The 19,564-nt window shown below is 38.4% G+C and overlaps 1 protein-coding gene across 1 annotated transcript in view; it reads right to left on the reverse strand.

Moving 5' to 3' along the window:
• Positions 1-1,888: 1,888 nt before the first annotated feature.
• The window catches only part of PECR (peroxisomal trans-2-enoyl-CoA reductase), an 18,489-nt gene continuing 813 nt past the window's right edge, over positions 1,889-19,564 (reverse strand). The window contains exons 2-9 of the mRNA XM_009887330.1: positions 19,224-19,270; positions 16,337-16,470; positions 8,254-8,419; positions 7,456-7,537; positions 5,161-5,257; positions 2,803-2,913; positions 2,099-2,210; positions 1,889-1,977 (exon numbers count right to left, since the gene is read on the reverse strand). Of these exons, the coding sequence (XP_009885632.1) occupies positions 1,889-1,977; positions 2,099-2,210; positions 2,803-2,913; positions 5,161-5,257; positions 7,456-7,537; positions 8,254-8,419; positions 16,337-16,470; positions 19,224-19,270 (838 nt within the window). The remainder of the gene's footprint in view (positions 1,978-2,098; positions 2,211-2,802; positions 2,914-5,160; positions 5,258-7,455; positions 7,538-8,253; positions 8,420-16,336; positions 16,471-19,223; positions 19,271-19,564) is intronic.

Consider the following 19,564-nt stretch of genomic DNA (forward strand, 5'->3'; position numbering starts at 1 on the left):
GCAGGTGGAAAGGTTTGTTACAGTTCTTACTTGTGGAGGAGTTTATTAATTGCAGACTGAACATGTCTCCCACGCAGGAGAACGCTCACCTTTCCAATATTCCATTTCACTGAGATGAGTGATGCATTTCACCATCATTATGTATAAACTTCCCCTCTTTATGAATATTCAGACTCCAGCAAAGTTAAAGAGGAAATTTGGAACAGTATAAAATTATTATTTCCAAGTTTATGCTCAATTCCTGCAGGGAACAGTTCTGGAATATAATAAAAGTAATTTAGGTTTATCAAATCACTTCCATTTCACATCAAATCTACAGTCCACACTTATCACAGATGCTCACAGTCAAACATGAAGAGAAAGTAAATGCCAGAAGTCTCAAGCCTGTTCATGTTTAACATTCTTTTACAGAAAGATGTTAAGAATGTAGAAACAATCTTTTAACAAACTAAATAATTTCACTTAAATGCAATGGGTTAGGCTTCTAGAGTTAGTTATCTAACAGGTGCATTTTCTTCCAGGAATTTTCTTGCTGTTGCAATAATCAAAATACACCTTGCACAACCACATCAATGACCACCCAGCTACTAAGGAACGAGGACATATCAGAAAGAGAAAGCATTTTGGCTCAAACCCCTCCTTCCTCACAAAAGCGGCATTCAGATTTTCATGAAAAAGGAATCTACAAGTTCCTATGTAAGTTCCCATATTTTAATGAAAGACACAAAGGTCAAACATCTTTGCAGGGAACAAACAACTGGAAGAGACTCTTCCTGTCAATCCAAAATGAAGTATTAATGAGGTTGCTTCTACAGCAGCAACTTGATTCCACAAATTTCAGTTATTAAAGCAACACAGTCATCACTTATTTTTTACATTTGATTAAAGTTATCAGACATGGGAACACTTGCCTTAAAGTGAATAAAGTGAGTAATGACAAATACGGCCTCTCTAAGCGATATATTGCAAGATTTCTGTTTTTTAAATGGAATCTCTGCAATGATCACGAAATCACACCTATTGATGAACAAAACTGTGTTAACATTATAAGACAACACAGTATGGATAGAAAGTGTTTTAACCGGTAAATGAAGGATTCCAAGTTTCTCCTTTAAGAGTACACCATACTGCAGAAAGCACTGCAACATACACCACAGCTTCTCCTTCAAGATTTTGCGTATTAATTTGTTGAATCTATATTGTTTTCCATCACTGTATGTTAAAGCTTAAGTTTATTGTCTGATTATTCTATTAGCAAATTTAAGTTGCAGCCAGCTTAGCTCCATTATGCTGTTATATCTGCAAACAATTCAAAACATTCCCAACATGATATGCCATATTAGTTTGAAACACTAGTAACAGTATTCTGCCTTATTTTTAATTCTTTTCAGAGAAATACCTACTCAGTCTTTAAAAGCATCATTGAATACGTGGTGTGTGGCTGAACAGAAACAGTGTAGAGCTAACAGCTACCTCAAGGGTTACTGATGCAACTAACAACAGAGATTTAAATTACCTTCTCCCCAGATTAATCAAAAATAGAAGGATTCTGCAACATTCCCACTCTGGCCCTTTCACTTCAAAGTAAGTATTTTTTTATTCACGTCTGAAATTCTTCATTACTTAATGCCTGTGCAAATGGAGAATTTGTCTTTTATACATTCCCTTCCCAAAAAGCTTAATGTTTTCAGGGCAGTGAGTGTTTTCAGGGAAGAAATTTACTATGTACAGCCTTTCAAGTTTTAAGTATAAACCAATGAAAAATCAAGGCACTCAAGGTACTTACGTATGAGCAAAAAAAATTATATTACTTAAAATAGTAAGCCCAAATCACAAAGTGAAATTATCAGCAAGCATGCAACTGGGAATAAGGTGAAGTCTCATTCTTTTACAGCTTTGGCTTGAACTTGCCAGAAAGAAGGGCTTTTAGCATTTCAGAATTTTTTCCTTCTGGTGGTGAGGGCCATCTGTCGTGATCTAAGGAAAACAAATAAAACAACATACTTAGCTGACTGAGAAACTAGGCATTTTACTTTTGTGTCCTCCCATTTCTCAACTTCAAATATGGAAGGGCATTATTCTGTAGCCCATTTCTTACCAGGTATTTCTAGGGTATGGCTATATAAACTTTGGCCACCATCCACGACCATGGTTATCCCAGTTATGAAAGAAGCAGCTGGAGACAGTAGGAAGCACACCGCAGGAGAGATCTAACAAAAGAACAACAATTTTAATCTTTGTTAAACTGCTGGGAATTGTTCATATCAAAGACGCTAATAAAAACTTTTACGGGGAAGACATTGCAACATTTTCTACACTCAGTAATGAAAACCGTAACAGCCTTAAAGCCATCCTTCCAGCCACAAACATCAACTACATAACAGATGAAAACAAGTAAGCTCTCAGAGAACAGCATCAGATGCCGAAAATCAAACAAAAAAGTTGTGAGTTTATCAAAGATGCACATTCTTGGTGGAAGAGAGCTAAGTACTTTTAAGATACACTTTTTTCACATTCATATTCGTTCTTTCAGTCCTCCCTGCTAGAAGTCAACCTTTTCAGAACTAATATCTATTATGAAACACATCAGCTGTAAGAGGCATCTAAACTAAAATTTCAGTCTAACCGTGATTACTAGTTAAGTCTCCCACTTGGCACTACTACGCATTGCTACAAGCTTTTTTCTTTTTTAATATTCCATCAGAGTGCAAAATTAAGTCTTTATTGTTCTCCAAATAATAAAGTGGCTTCAAAATAGAGACACAGAAGTAGAAATATCACAAGTGTTCTGAAATACATTACCTCCTCAGGAACCGCTGACCTCTTGGCAGGAACCTTTGGTATGCTCTTTAACCACATCATTATACCTTGTTCTCCGTAGTTTGCAACAGCAGTTTCTGAAAATACTAGTCCCTGTTTTAAAAACAGTGAAAATTAAGTTCTCTTGCACATGTTTAAACTGTGATCATTGTAAAATTGTGAAGCTGTCATTACTGGGATTTTCTGTGGTATTAAACTACCTAAACAGCACTTGAATGCAAGTTTTTAAATTTAATGGAATAGTATAATGTATACAACACGGTAATTTGGCTGCTAGCCACATCTCTATTCAAGCACAATAATTTAGATTATTCCAATTCTCCACTGTCACTTCAATAACTATAGAGTGGAGAGTATAAAGAAGAAACTCAAAGACTGGTTTGAAATTGCAAGCATTTCATATTGGCTTATAGCATTAAACTACAAAGCCCCAAGAACAAGTTCTCAACAGTTTCTTGTAATCTGTAAGAACAGTAGATTGGTTTTATTGTGAATTATGGAAGCAGACAGATTTCACAGTCAGAATTTAGACTCTCCCTACTTAGCTGCTATAGCCGTAAAAAGAGGTGACTGTCTTTGCTCTGATGATTATACAGTCCAGTTTAGACTTGAGGGGGAAGATGAAGGCTACAGCAATGGGAACACAGGGTTACATACATTAGTTACAACAGAACCTTTAGGATTCAAGTTGAAGTAGGGTGACAAAATTTGAATTCATCCATGGAGTACATGCCAAGATTTCTCTTCTAAGATATCTGTGAAATGTGAGTGACTATATCTTGGGAGCTAGGGAAGATACTCATATGTGAAACTATTTTACTTTTTTTTTTTGAATGCGTGTTTCCCTCTTTATGTAGTCATTCTCTATATGTTACTCTGCTGCTATAAAGCAGCAGCAGTTCTGTATGGTTATCACAGACCCAGTGTCCCTAAAGGTGACAGAAGGATATAAAGTATTACTGTAACAATAACGTGGATTTTTGTTACCAGCATAGTAACAAAGCTAGCAAATACTTCTGAAAGACCCAAACCGCTGAAGTGTTTGCTTGTTAAAAACTTCTTTTGACGTATGCTACAAAGTATAATTAGTATGATTCATTAGGTAATTAGCATGCCTGAAAATGTATTCACATAATAATGCTGTCTCAATTACTTACTTCCCCAAGGCTTGATAAATCAGAAAAAACAAATAAACAGGAAAAGCAAGCCAGTAGATCTTAATATTTGACAAGTCTCCAGATCAGTTGGGCCTCACAGAGGCTACGTAAGAGCCACTACCTGAATGATCATCACACATCTGTCATTAAGCATTCTGTGATATGCCAAAGAATGCGAGGCAGATGTTTTAGGACAAGAGGCACAACAGGACATAGAGACATACTACAAAGACAGTACAAAGATCTTCCTAGGCTCCAAATCCGACGCTTAACTATATTGTGAGATAAGATAAATTCCAAATGTAGAAGTAGCTGGACAAAGCTTCCCTTCCCTCTTTTGTTTCCAAGGGAATAAACGTGCAAAATAAGTTGGAGTTAAGAGTGAAGATTATAAAAATCCAAACAGATCACACAATCTCAAATGTCAAAGCTAGGGCTTCTAAATAACCTCTATATCTGCAGCACCATGGCACTAGAAAATATAGCTGCTCTTTCCATCCAGTTATTTGAAACAACTGCTACACACTACCTACTTCCTCAGAAATGTGGCAGGCATATTTTAGCTGGCCTGTATAGCGGTTTCCTGTCTACATATATTTGATAAGAAAAAAATCAGAACACACACTTTCAAATACAATTTCTTTGAGAGAAAGTCCACTCCAAATACAGTCTTTTTATGCCTAAAACTAATCTAAGTAAAAGACAAAGTAAAAGATACTATGTGACACACTCAGAGATTTTCAAAACAACTTTGTAAACACAGATGGAAACCATCTGCATACCTGAACCTCAAATAGAAAAAGTTTTGTGAACTCAGAAATAATGTCATCCTTACTGAAACACAAAGCATTTGTTAATTTTATGTCAAGGGTTTGTAAGACAGGTCAGCAACTCCTCCCAAGTATCATTTCATTTAGCTAGGAAAAAAAAAAAAAACAAAACAGGAGTGCCAAGTCAAAGCAGAAAGCAGAAGCAATTTTATCCCACATCTGTGGTTCGTCATCCAAACAGCACAAAACTCTCAAATGACCTGAAGAACGCAGATAAGAGAATTATAAATAAATAAATAAATATTCTACAAACAGCTACAGGTTACAGATTTTAAAATCCCTTTTGGTCTGAAAGTTTTAACCATGAACATGTATGATGGCTCAATTTTATCAGATTATTTGCCATTACTTACAGGAGCAACGCTGTTGATTCTAACTCCGCTGTGGGCCCATTCTAGAGCTAAAGTCTTGGTTAGGTTATTCACTGCAGCTCTTGCAGCTCCTGTATGCCTATTGAGAAAAGAAAGCAAAAGAAACATCTGTTCCTTCAGCTAACAGTGCCCAGTGTTAATTCTACCACAGCCTCACTAAGTTAGTCACAGTAGCTTTCTACAGCTGGACCAACCATCTGGGACAGAGAGAGATTTTCTAGTTTGGAAGTTTGACCATAGCTTCACAGTTTAAACAAGCTATGCTACGATTTCCTGTCATTTCTGGAAATACTTATCATCTCTTCCCCAACATGACATGAGGTCAGCTACATTCTACTGAAGAAGCAGGCCTATAAAATGAAAAAAAAACACTGGATGCAAAGTTCAAACTCTGTACAACTATGAAAGGTAGGCTGCACAGCTAAAGCAACACTTGGAAGGACAGTGCTCTGAAAAATAGTTTAGATCTTCTGACAAACATGATTCAAATAAGCCACTATTCGAAAATTACTATACGTGGATGGAGATAGAGACCACCATAGGCAGAGCGATCTCATTTGCCTCGATGCTGTAGGAAACAACTCTGAAATGATTACAAGCTTGAACAAATGCAGACAAAATTACTGCAGTGATGAATAGCGGACAGCAGGACTCAGAAAACCATTAGAGTTTAATTCCTTTAGCCTAGCAAAACAGACTTAGAGGAAATAGATAGAATAGCTTCTCAAATATCAGGAAAGGAATAAGAAAAACTTCAGAAAAACATAAGAAACCCCAACTTATTTATCTGTTTAGGCCAGAAATAAATAACCTCCAGGCACACTATAAGCAAACAAACTTGATTAGTTTTATGTTCAAAATTAATACTTAGGAAAAATTTTATCAGGTGATTTTTGGTATGAGTGGTGGCTGGACTAGTAAAGGCAAGTCTTTTTCAATAGTACATTTCTAAAACAAGTATCAATTCAACAGGAATTTAGTTTGAAAGTAGTTTTGTCTGTCCACCTACATCCACACACAACAGTTATTTGGGGAACTTTTTTCCACTGTTATTCAGAATTTGTTTTTTCATCTCTTGGTGCAACTCTCACATATAGCTTCAGTCTATTTGCTGTGATAATTCAACCAGACTTAACCACAAGGGAGAAACTCAAATCAATGTAGCTTCAGCACCACCCTGTGGATCTCTAAATTTATTTTTGTACTGCCAAGAAAGTAAGAAAATATTCTGCTGTTCCTTAAAAATTTTAAATTTTGAAAATTGTCAACCCTGAATCAGGACAAAGAGAGGTCATGTAACATTTGCTCAAATTATATTTTCCTATTTTCTTCAATAGAAATTCAATTTCAAAGTTAAAAAAAAAGGTAGTTTTAAAGAAGAAATTCAGATATTTTTTCCATTAAGAAACTGTCAAAATGCAGCATTTTGACAACTTCAAAATCTCCTTTGAAAACAAAATAACTGAAACAATTCATTTTCTGAGCATTATTTCCCTTTCAATACATTGGAACGTTTTTTGGTGGAAAAGCTTCAAATCAGAAGACTCCTGCGTACCTCCATTTTGAGGGTAAAGAAATTTGAACAAATATAGTACACGTATGGATACGGAGATGATGCTGCATTTTCATGCAGACAGCTGTGGTCATTTGTGTCAGCATATACAAACTACAAATGTGGTAATACATTTGTACCCATGAGCCTTCTCCCAGTCAAGAAAGGAGCAGAGAAAACAGAACTGATTCTCTGCATCAGAGACCTCCTCCAAGAAAGATGGCTACAAAGCAAGAGCAAAAAGGAAAAAGCCAACACCTGGTAACATACTAGAATGTTCTGCCTACACCCAGTCCAACTCCCATAAGTCATTACACCATCAAGACCTGTAAACTGACAGTAGAAGAGGAAAACAGGTGCCAAGTTCTTGCAAACCATCCCGAAATTTGGACAGGGAACTAATAAAGGTTACATTTCAGTGCAACTAGTCCCACTAGCGTACCACTTCCAGTGAAAGCTTCACTGGCAAGTCTTGCTTCATAGTTTCTTACAAACAAGTTGACAGAGAACAGAAATGTCATTTACTTCTGTAGACTCTACTGAATTAATAAGAGATCCCCACACATACAGCCAAGTGATACTATTGTTTTCTCTTGACCTAACTGCTGTATTTCTATACTCTGCTGCTGTCCAGTGCACACCTTTTTCTGAAGTGAAGTATTTGGGAGCAATTAGTACTTCTAGGAGAAAAATATAGGAAAATGTAAAAATAAAATATATATTACGACATTCCAGGAAACCCATTTCTCACGGCAGCAGTAATGTTGACAATGACTCCTCCATGTTCCTGCATCCAGGCATTGTACACTGTATGAAGGAGGAAGATAACCTATAAATATCAGAAGAAATGCATACAAATGAACTTGCCAATTGGAAGCCAAATTTGTAGTCTTAATTCCAATTAAGAATTAATTAATTGGAATTAATTAATTATTTTGGATTAATTTAATTAATTAAATCTGCACACATTTCCTGTGCAGATTTGGAAAAACAATCTGCTCTTTGTACCATATTCTCACCACTGGATCGGTGAGATAACAGGTGTGGTCCAGGTAAGGCTCAATGTTTGTCAGGAAGCCTTTTGGTGGAAATCAAGTTTCATGCTTCCACGTAAATTACTTTCACTTCCACATTCCCGATGCTATCTGATTATCATGCATCATACTTAAATTTAACTTTAAATTTACATCCCTGATGGGAGAGAAATCTTTTCCTGTGTTACACACCCTGAATAGAGGCCACAGAAGTTAAGTGATTTTCCTATTGTTTTTCAAGTGAGTATCCAAGCCAAGCAACTCCCCACACTTGGCCTTAACCAGAAGGTCATACTTGCTTAAATGTACGTTTGTATATATGAACAAATGTAACGTACAGTTTAAGGTAAAGCTTTGGATGAGATTCATGAAGTCCACTGTCAGATTAAGTGTGTGAAAAAATAAGGCAGGGAAACTTTACATTCCTTGTCTTTTGGTACTGCTGTGAAAAATAAAACAAATAAAAAAAGCTGGATGTTCAGTCCTGACCTGCTTTGCAGCAGTAGAAGGTCCCTGTCAGATTCGTGTCTATCACGGCATTCCAGCCTTTTGCACGGATGGCTTCAGAAGGACTTGCAAATTGGCCTCCTCCATTATTCACCAGGAAGTCAATCTTCCCATGCAGACTCAGTGTAGACTTCACCAAAGCTTCAACCTGAAACAGTATTTGTTAGTATGCTGACTTAGCTATATACCCAATTTAATTCTCAGACGGTGTTTTCTCTCTCATATTCTTTTCACACACAAAGAGGAGGTACCAACCTTCAGAGAGGCTGGAACAGGTTTAGTCAGACAAAAAGGATTGGGCTGAGTCCATGTTTACTTCGGAAATCTTCCTGGTATAATGCAGGTGCTACATGAAATAGCAGCACTGAAAGAAGAAGGGGATCTATGCCACTGAACGTTTGTGAAAACAAACACCCACAAAAGCCTGCTGCTTAAGACCTACTAAGAATCTCCTGACATTTTTGATAAGGGTTGGGGTGTTCACATCAGATGCTGGAAGAGTTACATATAAGGTAGCTACTGTGTTTTTCATGACCTATATACCTGACCATTTTAAATAGAAAACATAAGTCATCTTGTGAAGTTTTAAGATTCTTATGTAGAAGTTTTGTACATTCACTAAAGCTCCAACATACAAGTTCACAACACAATTTTCTTATGCAGACCAAGAAGGTTATTTTGTTACCCTACAAAACATGAACTCTAAAAAGTGCTGGGAATACCACATGTTGTCTTCTTCAGCAAAAGAAAGGTGAATATTTGACTAAGCAGATTCTTTCTTTCAACAAGCAGGATGAATACTTACGATTAAGAGCACTGTCTGGCACTATTTACCTTTGGGTACTCTGGAAAGGTATTAACAGCAAATACCAATAGACATTTTATTCACTCACTCAAAGAGCTGTCAGTGCAGAAAAGGAGTTGCATACATTCATATGGAAGGAAAGAGATTTTGAGAACTTAAACCTAGCTCTGACACTGACCTAATGTGAGCTACGGGCTGTAACCTAAACCTTGCGTATTGTCTTCTGTTTTGGAAGTACAGCAGTTTCGCCACACACACTAAACACAAGAGAACTTCTGGAGTGGAATGTATTTCAAAGCATTCAAAGATTTTACAGATACCAAAGCTGATGTATTTTTCCTGTCACAAGATAGCAATAAGAAATCTACAGCAACTGCTTAATAATTTAACCTTTATCTCAAGAAACAGGGGAAATGGGACAACATGACTGTTTCCTGCTTACATTACCTATCATAACCAGATACCATGCATCAGTTACTCCTACTCAAGCATATAAAAAAAGTTAATCTAGCATCTGTGGTCACAGAAAACACAGACCAAAAAAACCCCAAAAAACAAACAGCAGGAGCAATGCTGCTGCTGAAACAGATTTAACTAAGGGAAGGATATCAATCAGCCTTCCTCTGTACTGAGTTAACAGTAGAAAACATCAGAAACAAAAGAATAAGCAATGCATGATCTGTATCTCACCAAGAGTGCCACCAACCCACTCTCATAAATAGCTGCCTTACAGCTTTTGCTGCTAACAGTTCAGGATGGCTTTTTAGGTTTCCTAAATCACCATCTTTAGGTTCTGAATGGCCTCTTATTCCTCATTGCAGCTTGTGGGATCTGAGGAAAAAAAAAAACCAAAACCCCAAAACATCTCTGACAGCAGTCATAGCTTGTGAGAACCACCTTGCCACAAAGACTTCTAGGTTTGCTCACAACCAGAGAAAAGCAAGTTATGTCTCACTAGACAGCAAAAGTTATACTTTGCTCAGCAATATCAAACTCTTCTCCCTATCAGCCTGAGAATCTTGCTTTGAATATTGTTCTCCATAAGTCACTGAAGCATGGGTTCATTTATAGAAGATAAATGGTTTCAGTACAAGGACTATTTGAACAGACTAAGGCTATTCAGGCTGGGGAAAAAAGAGAGAAAGAGAGAAAAGGGAAAATGTTACGAATCTTAACAAAAAAAAAAAAAAAAAAGACAAACTAATAGAAGAAAAATCCACTGAAAAGAAACATTACAAGCAACTTTTCAACAGGGGGACAAAACCTGCTATGACATATCAATTCAAAATGGTTCATAAATGGTTCATATGTTGTATCTTAAGAAACTGTTGTTGTTCTTCCTTGTCGCACCATATTCTCAGGGTAATAAAAAAACCCACCTAAAACACGTATCAGTTCTGCTTTCTGAAAGCCAGCAAAGGCTGGCAAACTCTCCAGTGACAGCTCACATGGCTCCAACTGTTGCAATCTTCACAATGTTTTCTGTATTTCAGAGAAAGCATCATTGCAGTGCTTCTCCCAGTTACAGTAAACACAGTGACAGCAGCCACCAGCACAGTAAGAAAGAGGATCTGGTAGAACACATTTAAATCACAGTGACAACTAAAGAAGATTCCTGTCTGTTCCTAAATATTCAAAACCCACAGCGGAAAAACTTCATAAATGTCCTGGTTTGAAGTAGAACAGAACCAATTTTCCATTCAGTAATTTTACTCTGCAGCTAAGCCTCTTCTAACTAACTGAACTCTCTGAAACTGTCTGAAATTAACAATGTATTGTAGAGACCCTGTTCGCTCTCAGAGTGATAAAACTTATGTTTGTAATTCATGCCAAGGAACGGTATGCAGAGAGGCTCTTGCTTATACTTATTGCTATAACAACCAAGGTCAGCTAACTTTGTTGTGTGCCCCATTGGAGGGTCAGAAGCGGAAGAGGATAGAGGGGTTGCACCTGCGGGGAGAAACAGACAGGACAGGTGACTCAAAACTGACCAACAGGGTATTCCATCCCATCTGCATCACACTCAGTATAAAAGCTGAGGGATCAAAGGGTCAGCTCTTTTCTTTAATGGTCAGCATCCAAGGAGGACTCTGTTCATCTGCTTTTGATCCCAACCCCTGCATTCCTGAATCCAGATCCAGAATCCAGTTCCCACCCGTCACTGAGTCCAGTCAGTCTGGGACTTTCCCAGTGCCTGCTGGTGACGTTACTGTCATCCTGGGAGCTCGATACTGGTTTTGTATATTTTTTCATTATTTTCTTTTTATTATTTTATTAATATTTCATTAAAGTAGTTTAATTTTGTCTACACTCATAGGTCCCTCTCTCTCTCTCCCTCCTCTCCTTGAAGAGAGAGGTGGGGGAGACCATCTGTCATTCATTTTTAGTGGCCAGTCTGGCCCAAACCACAACAATAAAAAAGCTACTAAAGACTCTCTCTGGAAGCAAAACAAAACTGCAAAAGCTATAGTTAACAGTTTAGGACATTCTTCTGAAAAAGACTGAAAAAACAAAATCAGGCACTTTAGACATAACCAGAAGACTGGAGCTCCTCAATAAGGACCTTTTTTGTGTGACTGCAACTCAAAAGTATTATGCAGTAGCACACTTTCACAGATAACCGAGATGATAGTACTCGCTGACACAGAAAAGGGACAAATGTCCACATGCATTCACAGGTCACCTTGAACTTGAGTAAAACTCTACAGGCAAACTACCCACTACAGGGTGTTAGAGATTGCTATTTGGGGGCTAGAACTAGTAGGCATTCTTGCCCAGTGTTAACAGGTATTTTTACTTTGTGTCATTACTGTGTTATTTTAAAGTACGACAACAGGAATCTCTTATCCACAGCTCTCCACCAAACCGCACTCTTTCACTACAAGCTTCACACAGACAGGCGTTAAGTGTTTATAAACCAACTGAGACTATGCTAAACTATAAAATTTATTGGAAAAGAAAAGCTACTGGTGAACTCAGACGCAAGGTAAGTGCTAGATAGTCTGCCTCAAGGACTCTTGTTGTCAGACACCCAAGTAATAGCTTTTACCCTCCGGATATCATCCAGCAGCAGCTGTTGTTGCTGGAGCCTGAGTATGGAATGGGGACACAGTGCAAAGAATTCTGAATTGCTGGTTTCAGGAAGAGCAGTGGCCTACCAGAAGTACAAGGTTTTATCTTCCACTTACATAGATGTCTTCTACTTATCTAGTTACCAGTTAAAGAAATGTTTGTCCAGATCATATAGCACAAAGGCTTTACATGTCTTTCTTTCCCCTGTCAATACATTAGCTGTAGCTCACCATTTAAGACACACAAACACATGCTTCCCCTTCCCAACACCTACAAAGATAAAGAAAAGCTCTTTTCATAATGGAAAAACAATGGGGTCTCTCTCCTCCATTCTGCCCACCATTACATTGAGGCACTGAAATTAATTAATTAGATCCTTGGATTTTGGAAAAAGAGCTTGGTTTAAAAAGACAAACACACGCAGAGCTGTCAGGCCTGCACCCCAGCAAGAGCAAACTGACTTACTCTTGTTATATTCAACACATTATGTGGGCAGTGCTGGAAAATATCCAAATAATTAAAATCACTTCAGCTTCACAATCACTAAGAAGCAATGTTGATCACCACATACACTCCAGACCACCGGATAAGGCACAGGTGCACAATCACTGCTTCAGGGTACGGCACCATGAAGACAGAACACAGACATCTCAGGCACTCTTGCCAGCATCCCAGAACCCTCTACTCTTCCACCTTCAAAAACAAAACAGGTTTGCTACCCTTTACAAAACACTCAATGGAAAACTAGCCAAAAGCAGCAACAGCAAACTCGTAATAGAAATAAGCCTGACAGGTTGAAAATCCTCCATCAAGCAAGATTATTTCTTGCATATTAAACAAAAAGTAAGCTTTGCTAGAAAGCAAGAGGGCCTCTGAGGATGAAGATTAAGAGACTTAAAAATGTGAATTCATTAAACTATTCCCACAATATCTACCATCAAGCTTGTGCAGCAATTAATTCACTGCACCTTCTTTGACTCTTCCTAAGGCAGAAAGAGCTGTAACAGACACATTGCACTATATGACGACGGATGAATCTTCTAATGCTTGAATTTCACAGATCCAAACTAGGGCACACAAGAAGAATGAGCTATGTCATCTTCAAAGCAGGTCAGTTACTTTAAGATTTGCAATAGGAGGCAACAAAAAATAATCATCTGGCAATTTTGAAAGCACTTTCATCTTTCTTAGATCTCCTCTATTCAAAGTCTCTCCCTCCAGTTTGCCTGATTATAAAATTAAAACCAGGACAAAATTCATAGCGGCCTTTAGAGAAATGAAGAACAACTGATGGAGATGGAGAGATGAAAAAAAAAAAAAAAAAGGCCTGCTACAGCAAGAACAGATGGGTTGTTCCTACAGGTGATCACAGTGGCTTCCTTTAAGAGAAAGATTTACTTTTAGAAAGGTTTCGGTGATATGACAAAGAGAAGGACACACTAAATGAATTATGTAGTTCTTGAAGTTTCCTGGGCTTTGTAGCTTGTGATGGATTAGTTCTGACATCTAAGGAGGCTTAAACTCTTAAGTTTTTTCCCTTGTTGAAACATTTATAAGGTCTTTCTCCTTCACACATTCTTTGGTACCTGGTATAAGAGCTGAGAAAGAGGATGTAATGACTCACAGGGAATACTTGTAGAGGCTGTCCTCTCTACTCAACAATGTGCTTCGGTGAATTTCTGAGGTAAATACTCTTCACTAATACTAAGCTGAAACCAGACAATGAGTTGTAAAGCTATTATTAATAAGTAGCATACAGAGCCAACACAGTTGTACAAATTCTGTTTCTTTCGGGAGAGAAGCCAAAAGTTTAAATGCCCTCTCACCCCATCTTCCACTGTAAACAGAAGCTACTTCTGTATTTGTGAAAATGCTGAAGTGAGTTATATTGCTGTGTTCCCTCTATTCAAGATTTACCTCATAGGCTAGAAAAGTCCTTCACTGCATCTTTTACTGATCCCTGTTCCTAAGACTGCCAAGTCGTAGGCACTAAATTCAGGGTTAAGAATGGAATAGGTTTTGAAAGTGGATGTATGATGCTCTTTGAACAACAGTAAAAGCCCAAAGGTACTTTTCTTCTAGCCTCCACAAGGCAATCAAGTGCAAATTAGAAAAAAAAATATTCACCACTGCTGCTCTTAGCAAATATAATAAATAAGCAATAGCGAGCAGTGGGTTGTGGAAAATCTGCCGCATCCCACAGTTCTAAGTTCTGACAGTTTTAAGCAGTGTAAGCCACCAATTGTTAATTTCAGTTTATCTACCTTCAAGTTACAAACACCAAGCACCTAAGTGTAAGGAAGTGCTGTCCTTACTACAAATTTATAACTGAGAACCTGATGCACACATTCCTGGTCCAATAGTAATTTTAGAAATCAAGTAACAAGTAGCAAGGATTTAGCAATCTTTGAGAATTTCAGCATTAAAGAACTAACAGAGGAGGATGGAGCCAGAAAAGCAAGAGCTAAAGAATAAAAATCACAGGATGTCTCTAACCAGTAAAAATAACTGATCTTAGAGATGGGCACCTGGAATGGGTAAATAATTGTTTAGCGGGTACACTTAAGTTCTTATGTTAACATGCAACAGAAATTGCATTCCTTATTCAGAACTTCTACAAAAGGCTTATGAAATTTTCATAGTGCTTTTTTTCTAAATAGGATTTCAACAGAAAGAAGAGCAGCTGGAGAACTGAAGTGAGTCAAACCTGAGTCAATGACTGAAAAATTAAAGACTGGAGTTTCATCTACCATATTCCTCTGAACCCTCTCTTCAATTGATACGGACATGAAATGACAATGGTTTATGAGAACTTCCAGTGGCAGGAGACACCTGATAGAGGCTTCTCCAATATCTTCTGAAAAGTTCTGGTGCGTCTGTAAATGCGTAGAGCTTAAAACTAAACTGGAAACAAGACAATTCTATGATGAAACCGCAGGGTTTCTGCATCTCACACAACACTGCAGTTCCCACTAAATAATTTTTAAACTGATGCAGAAATAAGATTCACTTGTAGAAAGTTATTAAGCATGCCAGAGTACTTTGCAAGAACAGTGACGTGAAAGAAGGCTTAAGCCTTTTCTCTCTCTTTACCTCTTTTCCTTCCTGTAGCTTTAATCATGTAAGCTGCCCTCTGACATCTGTCATAACCTATTATATCGCACTGCTGATGCTAGTAAATACAAACCTAAAATTCACTGGTAGGTGAAGTGACATAGTGCACAGCCCCAGGCTTCATATCCTTCAGGAAAGAAAGTCTAAGTATATCACTATAAATATTTTATGGCACGAGCTGTTCCATGAGGGAAGAATTTTACTTATTTGCTTTGTGGTTGTACATTAGGATGTTTCCAGAATCTACATAACTACTGAAAGTCATTAATATTTCTTTAAGTTATGCTAGAATTTAACAGAGACTTTGAAAGGTTAAGAAAAAATAGCAATCAGTGGTTACAGGGATATTTTCTAGCTGTCTTCAATAAGTTAAAAGTCCAACCTGATGCTAGACTTTTAAATGTTTAATTATACAGGTTAAAAAAATAGGATGTGAATGCAGACTTCTGAAGAACCTGGATTAACTACTTTTGCTCTTGATCTTCCATTTTCCGTAATATGAAGAAAAAAGAAAAAACTCAACTGGGATGGTAATAGATTTTGTAGATAGATACACCTCAAATTGTAACCAAAATTTGTAACATGGCAAAAAAATAATAATATTTGTGGGGTTTTTTGCTTTACTACAAGCAAAACTGACAATGCAAGGCACTTTTGTCAAGGCTCAACTGCTGAGATTCTATGCTATGACTTCCTGTTTGAAGGAACTATTCCGAGGTTTCCATCTTCACAAGTTAACTGCTGTCACAGAAATGTGACACAGAACCATGCTAAGCGGGCTCTGGGTTGGCTGTAGAACATGCCAGTTCCAAGGCCATCCTCTCCCAGAAATATCTGAAATACATATGCATAGTCAGAAAAAATATTTGCAATTACAAATGCTTTCTTGCTTAGGTAGCTAACAAATTATGTCCCCCTTGTCCCTATATCAATTTAACTGTGCTTTAGTACACCTGTCCCCTTGATCTAAGCCACTTTTGAGGGGGCCAGATAAGATTTTTGGAGATCTGAGAATTTATATACACAATATGCTTTTGACATGTTAAGCCCCAAAACAAGATCACCAGTCTTTACCTCATCTTCTTTGCGGATATTGCACTGTACGGGAGTCACTTTGGCAGGACTCATGGAAGAAAATGTACTATTCAGTTCTTCTGCAGCAGCTTTTAATCGGTCAAATTTACGGGAGGCAATAACAACACTGCAACCTGTAAAGACAAAATGAAACATCCTTCAGCTAACATAGTTAAAATTACAGTTATGCTAGTTTTTTAATAACTTCATGGAGATATCTTGTAGGATATGTGTGTATTAGTCACTGACTAGAAGACAGTGAGAGAGAAATGACTGATGTCAGGTGCTTCTTAGCAACAAGATCCCACTGTGCCAGAAAAAGAGCAATCAAAAAAATGTGCACAACGTTCCCTCTCCTTCCTGCAGAAGGGAAGATAGCCTGTGAGTTGCAGAGTCAGCAAAGTACCTTTCAGACATCACTTTTGCTGCCTCTGCTCACAGCTCCCTCATTTATCTATTATGCGATTTAAAGATATTTCAGCAGGTCTTGATTACAAAAAAATGCTTGCTCCTAAAACCACAAAAATAATCTTACTGTATGTCTGGCTGTAATTTTTGACTACCAGTGAGCAAATGTAATGCTCTGCTTTTTAACCCTACAAAGTCTGAAGGAAAGGATGATAGCCTCATGAGATTAATTCCTATCTGCAGACTACAGACAGCAGGAACAGAGGCTTCCCCGTGGCACTGCCACAAGCTGTAGAATCCTAGCTCAGGAAAGAGACAAAAAAACTAGGCAGGAGTTCAAGCCTTCTGTTTTTTTCAGCATTTGGAGGCAGAACGGTTCATTCTACAGAGAAAAACAATGCAGATGCCAAATTAATGGCAAGCACTCCCACAACAACCAGTCTAGTTTCTTCTGTCACACCAGCAGATTCAGGACAGCTTTAAGGCTTCAGCAATTGCTACTACATGAACTAGAACAGACCACCCCAACTTAATCCCTAGTGCAAATCCCATAGGCATGCAATTTTATATTATGGATAAGCAAATTACTAGCTTCCACTGCCAAGCAAGCAAGGAGGTCTTGCTCCCAGTTTCTTCCTTCCATAATCTCAACATCTCAGCAGAAGCCATCCCTTCCTCATACCAGCTCTGAAGCTCATCTGCTTTAACATAAACCAATTCAACACTCTCAACCAGAAAAAAAAAAAAAGTTAACAACTTGCTAGGTGTTTTTTTTTTTTCTTTGTTGCTATTTTACTGAGTAGAATTTGGCCTCTCATGATCAAACAAACACCAGAATCAACTCAAAATAACTAGTGGGAGTAAAGAGGAGCAAGCTGTTAATTTGTGAGTGGAATTTGGCCTCTCATGATCAAACAAACACCAGAATCAACTCAAAATAACTAGTGGGAGTAAAGAGGAGCAAGCTGTTCATTTGGCTCAGGCTGTCTTGTGAAACTATACATAAAACTAAAAAAAAACCAACAAAAAACAAACCGTTAAAAAATAGAGGAGTTGAATTCTTCCAGAAGGAAGTGCTGCAACTACATATCCCTAGGAATGGGAACTTCACCTTCAATCAGTGGCCATTTTAAAACAACACATGTAAATATATTAGTCTCTGAGGTCTCCTGATTTTTTAAATTAAGAACTCTAGTCACTTGGGCAACCACTTGACTAATGCAGAGTTCATAAAATCGCACACACAATTACCGATTAACACAAAATATTAAATTACAGCAGCACATTTAACTTTATCAACTTAAGTGCTTATTAATACACACACAGATATAAAATAAAGTCCAGTAAAAGACAGTGTTCTTACTAAACACACTAATTGGTGGAGGGGGAGATTCTAACTCACTGAGGAACACATGGTACCTACTCTACAAGCTGAAACTGTTTCACTTATTTTTCTTCACAAAGAACAACCAGACCATCTCCTGATATGGTCAGAAGGAAAAGGGGACAAATTTCCAGATAAAATGTTTACATTCGTCCAGAAGGCTTCAAAGGAGACTGGTTATAAAACCAAAGTACCTCATGACTGGCATTATCTGTCACTGCTCCTACAGGCATTCTCTGTCCAGCCAGCCCCCCTTACAGCCTAAAGCACAAGGTATACATGGAAATAGTTCCCAGTCGTGTTCTTGTCAGGAGTAGCCAGCAAGTCTGCAGGTAAGGAAGATTACTCAGACAGACTTAAGCCATATCTCTTTCTCTATTTTCTCACATGTGCTTTGCAGAGATTTGCAGTCTTATTTTGTATTTAGGATGTTACGGACACATGCTTTTGTTATTTGTATTTTGCTTGAGAAAAACAATGCAGATCAAATTAAGTACAGTTTTAAAGTAACTGGGTAACATCACCAACCAACAGTGTGACGATGTTTAAAAAGCACCTGTTTAAGGCAGCATGTCAGGACATCTTAAAAAAAAACCAAAGCGCTTAGTCCCCCAGTAACACAAAGGTAGCAGTACTAGATCCTACTTCAGCTCCAACAGAGCAAGTAGAAAGCTGGGGTGACAAAGGCCAGGAGAGGCAGAGGTGTCTCCCAGCACACAGTCTTAACAAAGAAAAGCTCTTCACTGTGCAGTGCAATGGCGCGGTGCACATTTCGACAGCGCAAACCACGGGGAGTGCGGCGCCGTGAGGCGTAACGCTAGTGCTGGTATTCTGAAGACAGCAAATCTCATAACGACAATAAACATTATCCGAAGGCAGCCCGATGCCGATGATCCCTAGCACCTCTATTGAAACCTGCAGAAAAGGTGTTGCAAGGTGGATGACTCAGAAGTCTGCCTTTCCCTCCAGATTTCACCACTTCTCTGTAATCAGCAGGGAAAGCAAACCCACACAGCGCACGCTGAAGGGGTACTTTAACCTCAGGAGATCCCTGTCACGCGCACCGCGAGAGAAGCACCCTTTCTCCAAACTTACTGTGCCGACAACCGTTCAAAACTATACTATTCCGTAGTAGATAAATCCTCCCGTTAAGCAAGACGAAAACTCAACTTAAGAGGGAGTATGAGAGAAAGGGTCCGGGTTTAATACAACCTCACTTCGACCACTGTATTTAAAACAGCGCATCTGTTAAGCGCCAGTGGGTCAAAGGACACATCCACCTCACCTCGCTCTCCCCGCCACTCCTGTCACAACGTCCCACCTATAAACTCCTCACAGACCCGCTCCCCGGGCGCTGCCTACCCCCAAAACGCACCACGACACCCCCTCCACCCCCCCAACACTCCCTGACCCGGCCCCTCAAGCGCCATTCCCCG

Source organism: Charadrius vociferus, unplaced genomic scaffold (genome assembly GCF_000708025.1).
Source record: "Charadrius vociferus isolate BGI_N301 unplaced genomic scaffold, ASM70802v2 scaffold385, whole genome shotgun sequence".
NCBI classification, from domain to species: domain Eukaryota; kingdom Metazoa; phylum Chordata; class Aves; order Charadriiformes; family Charadriidae; genus Charadrius; species Charadrius vociferus.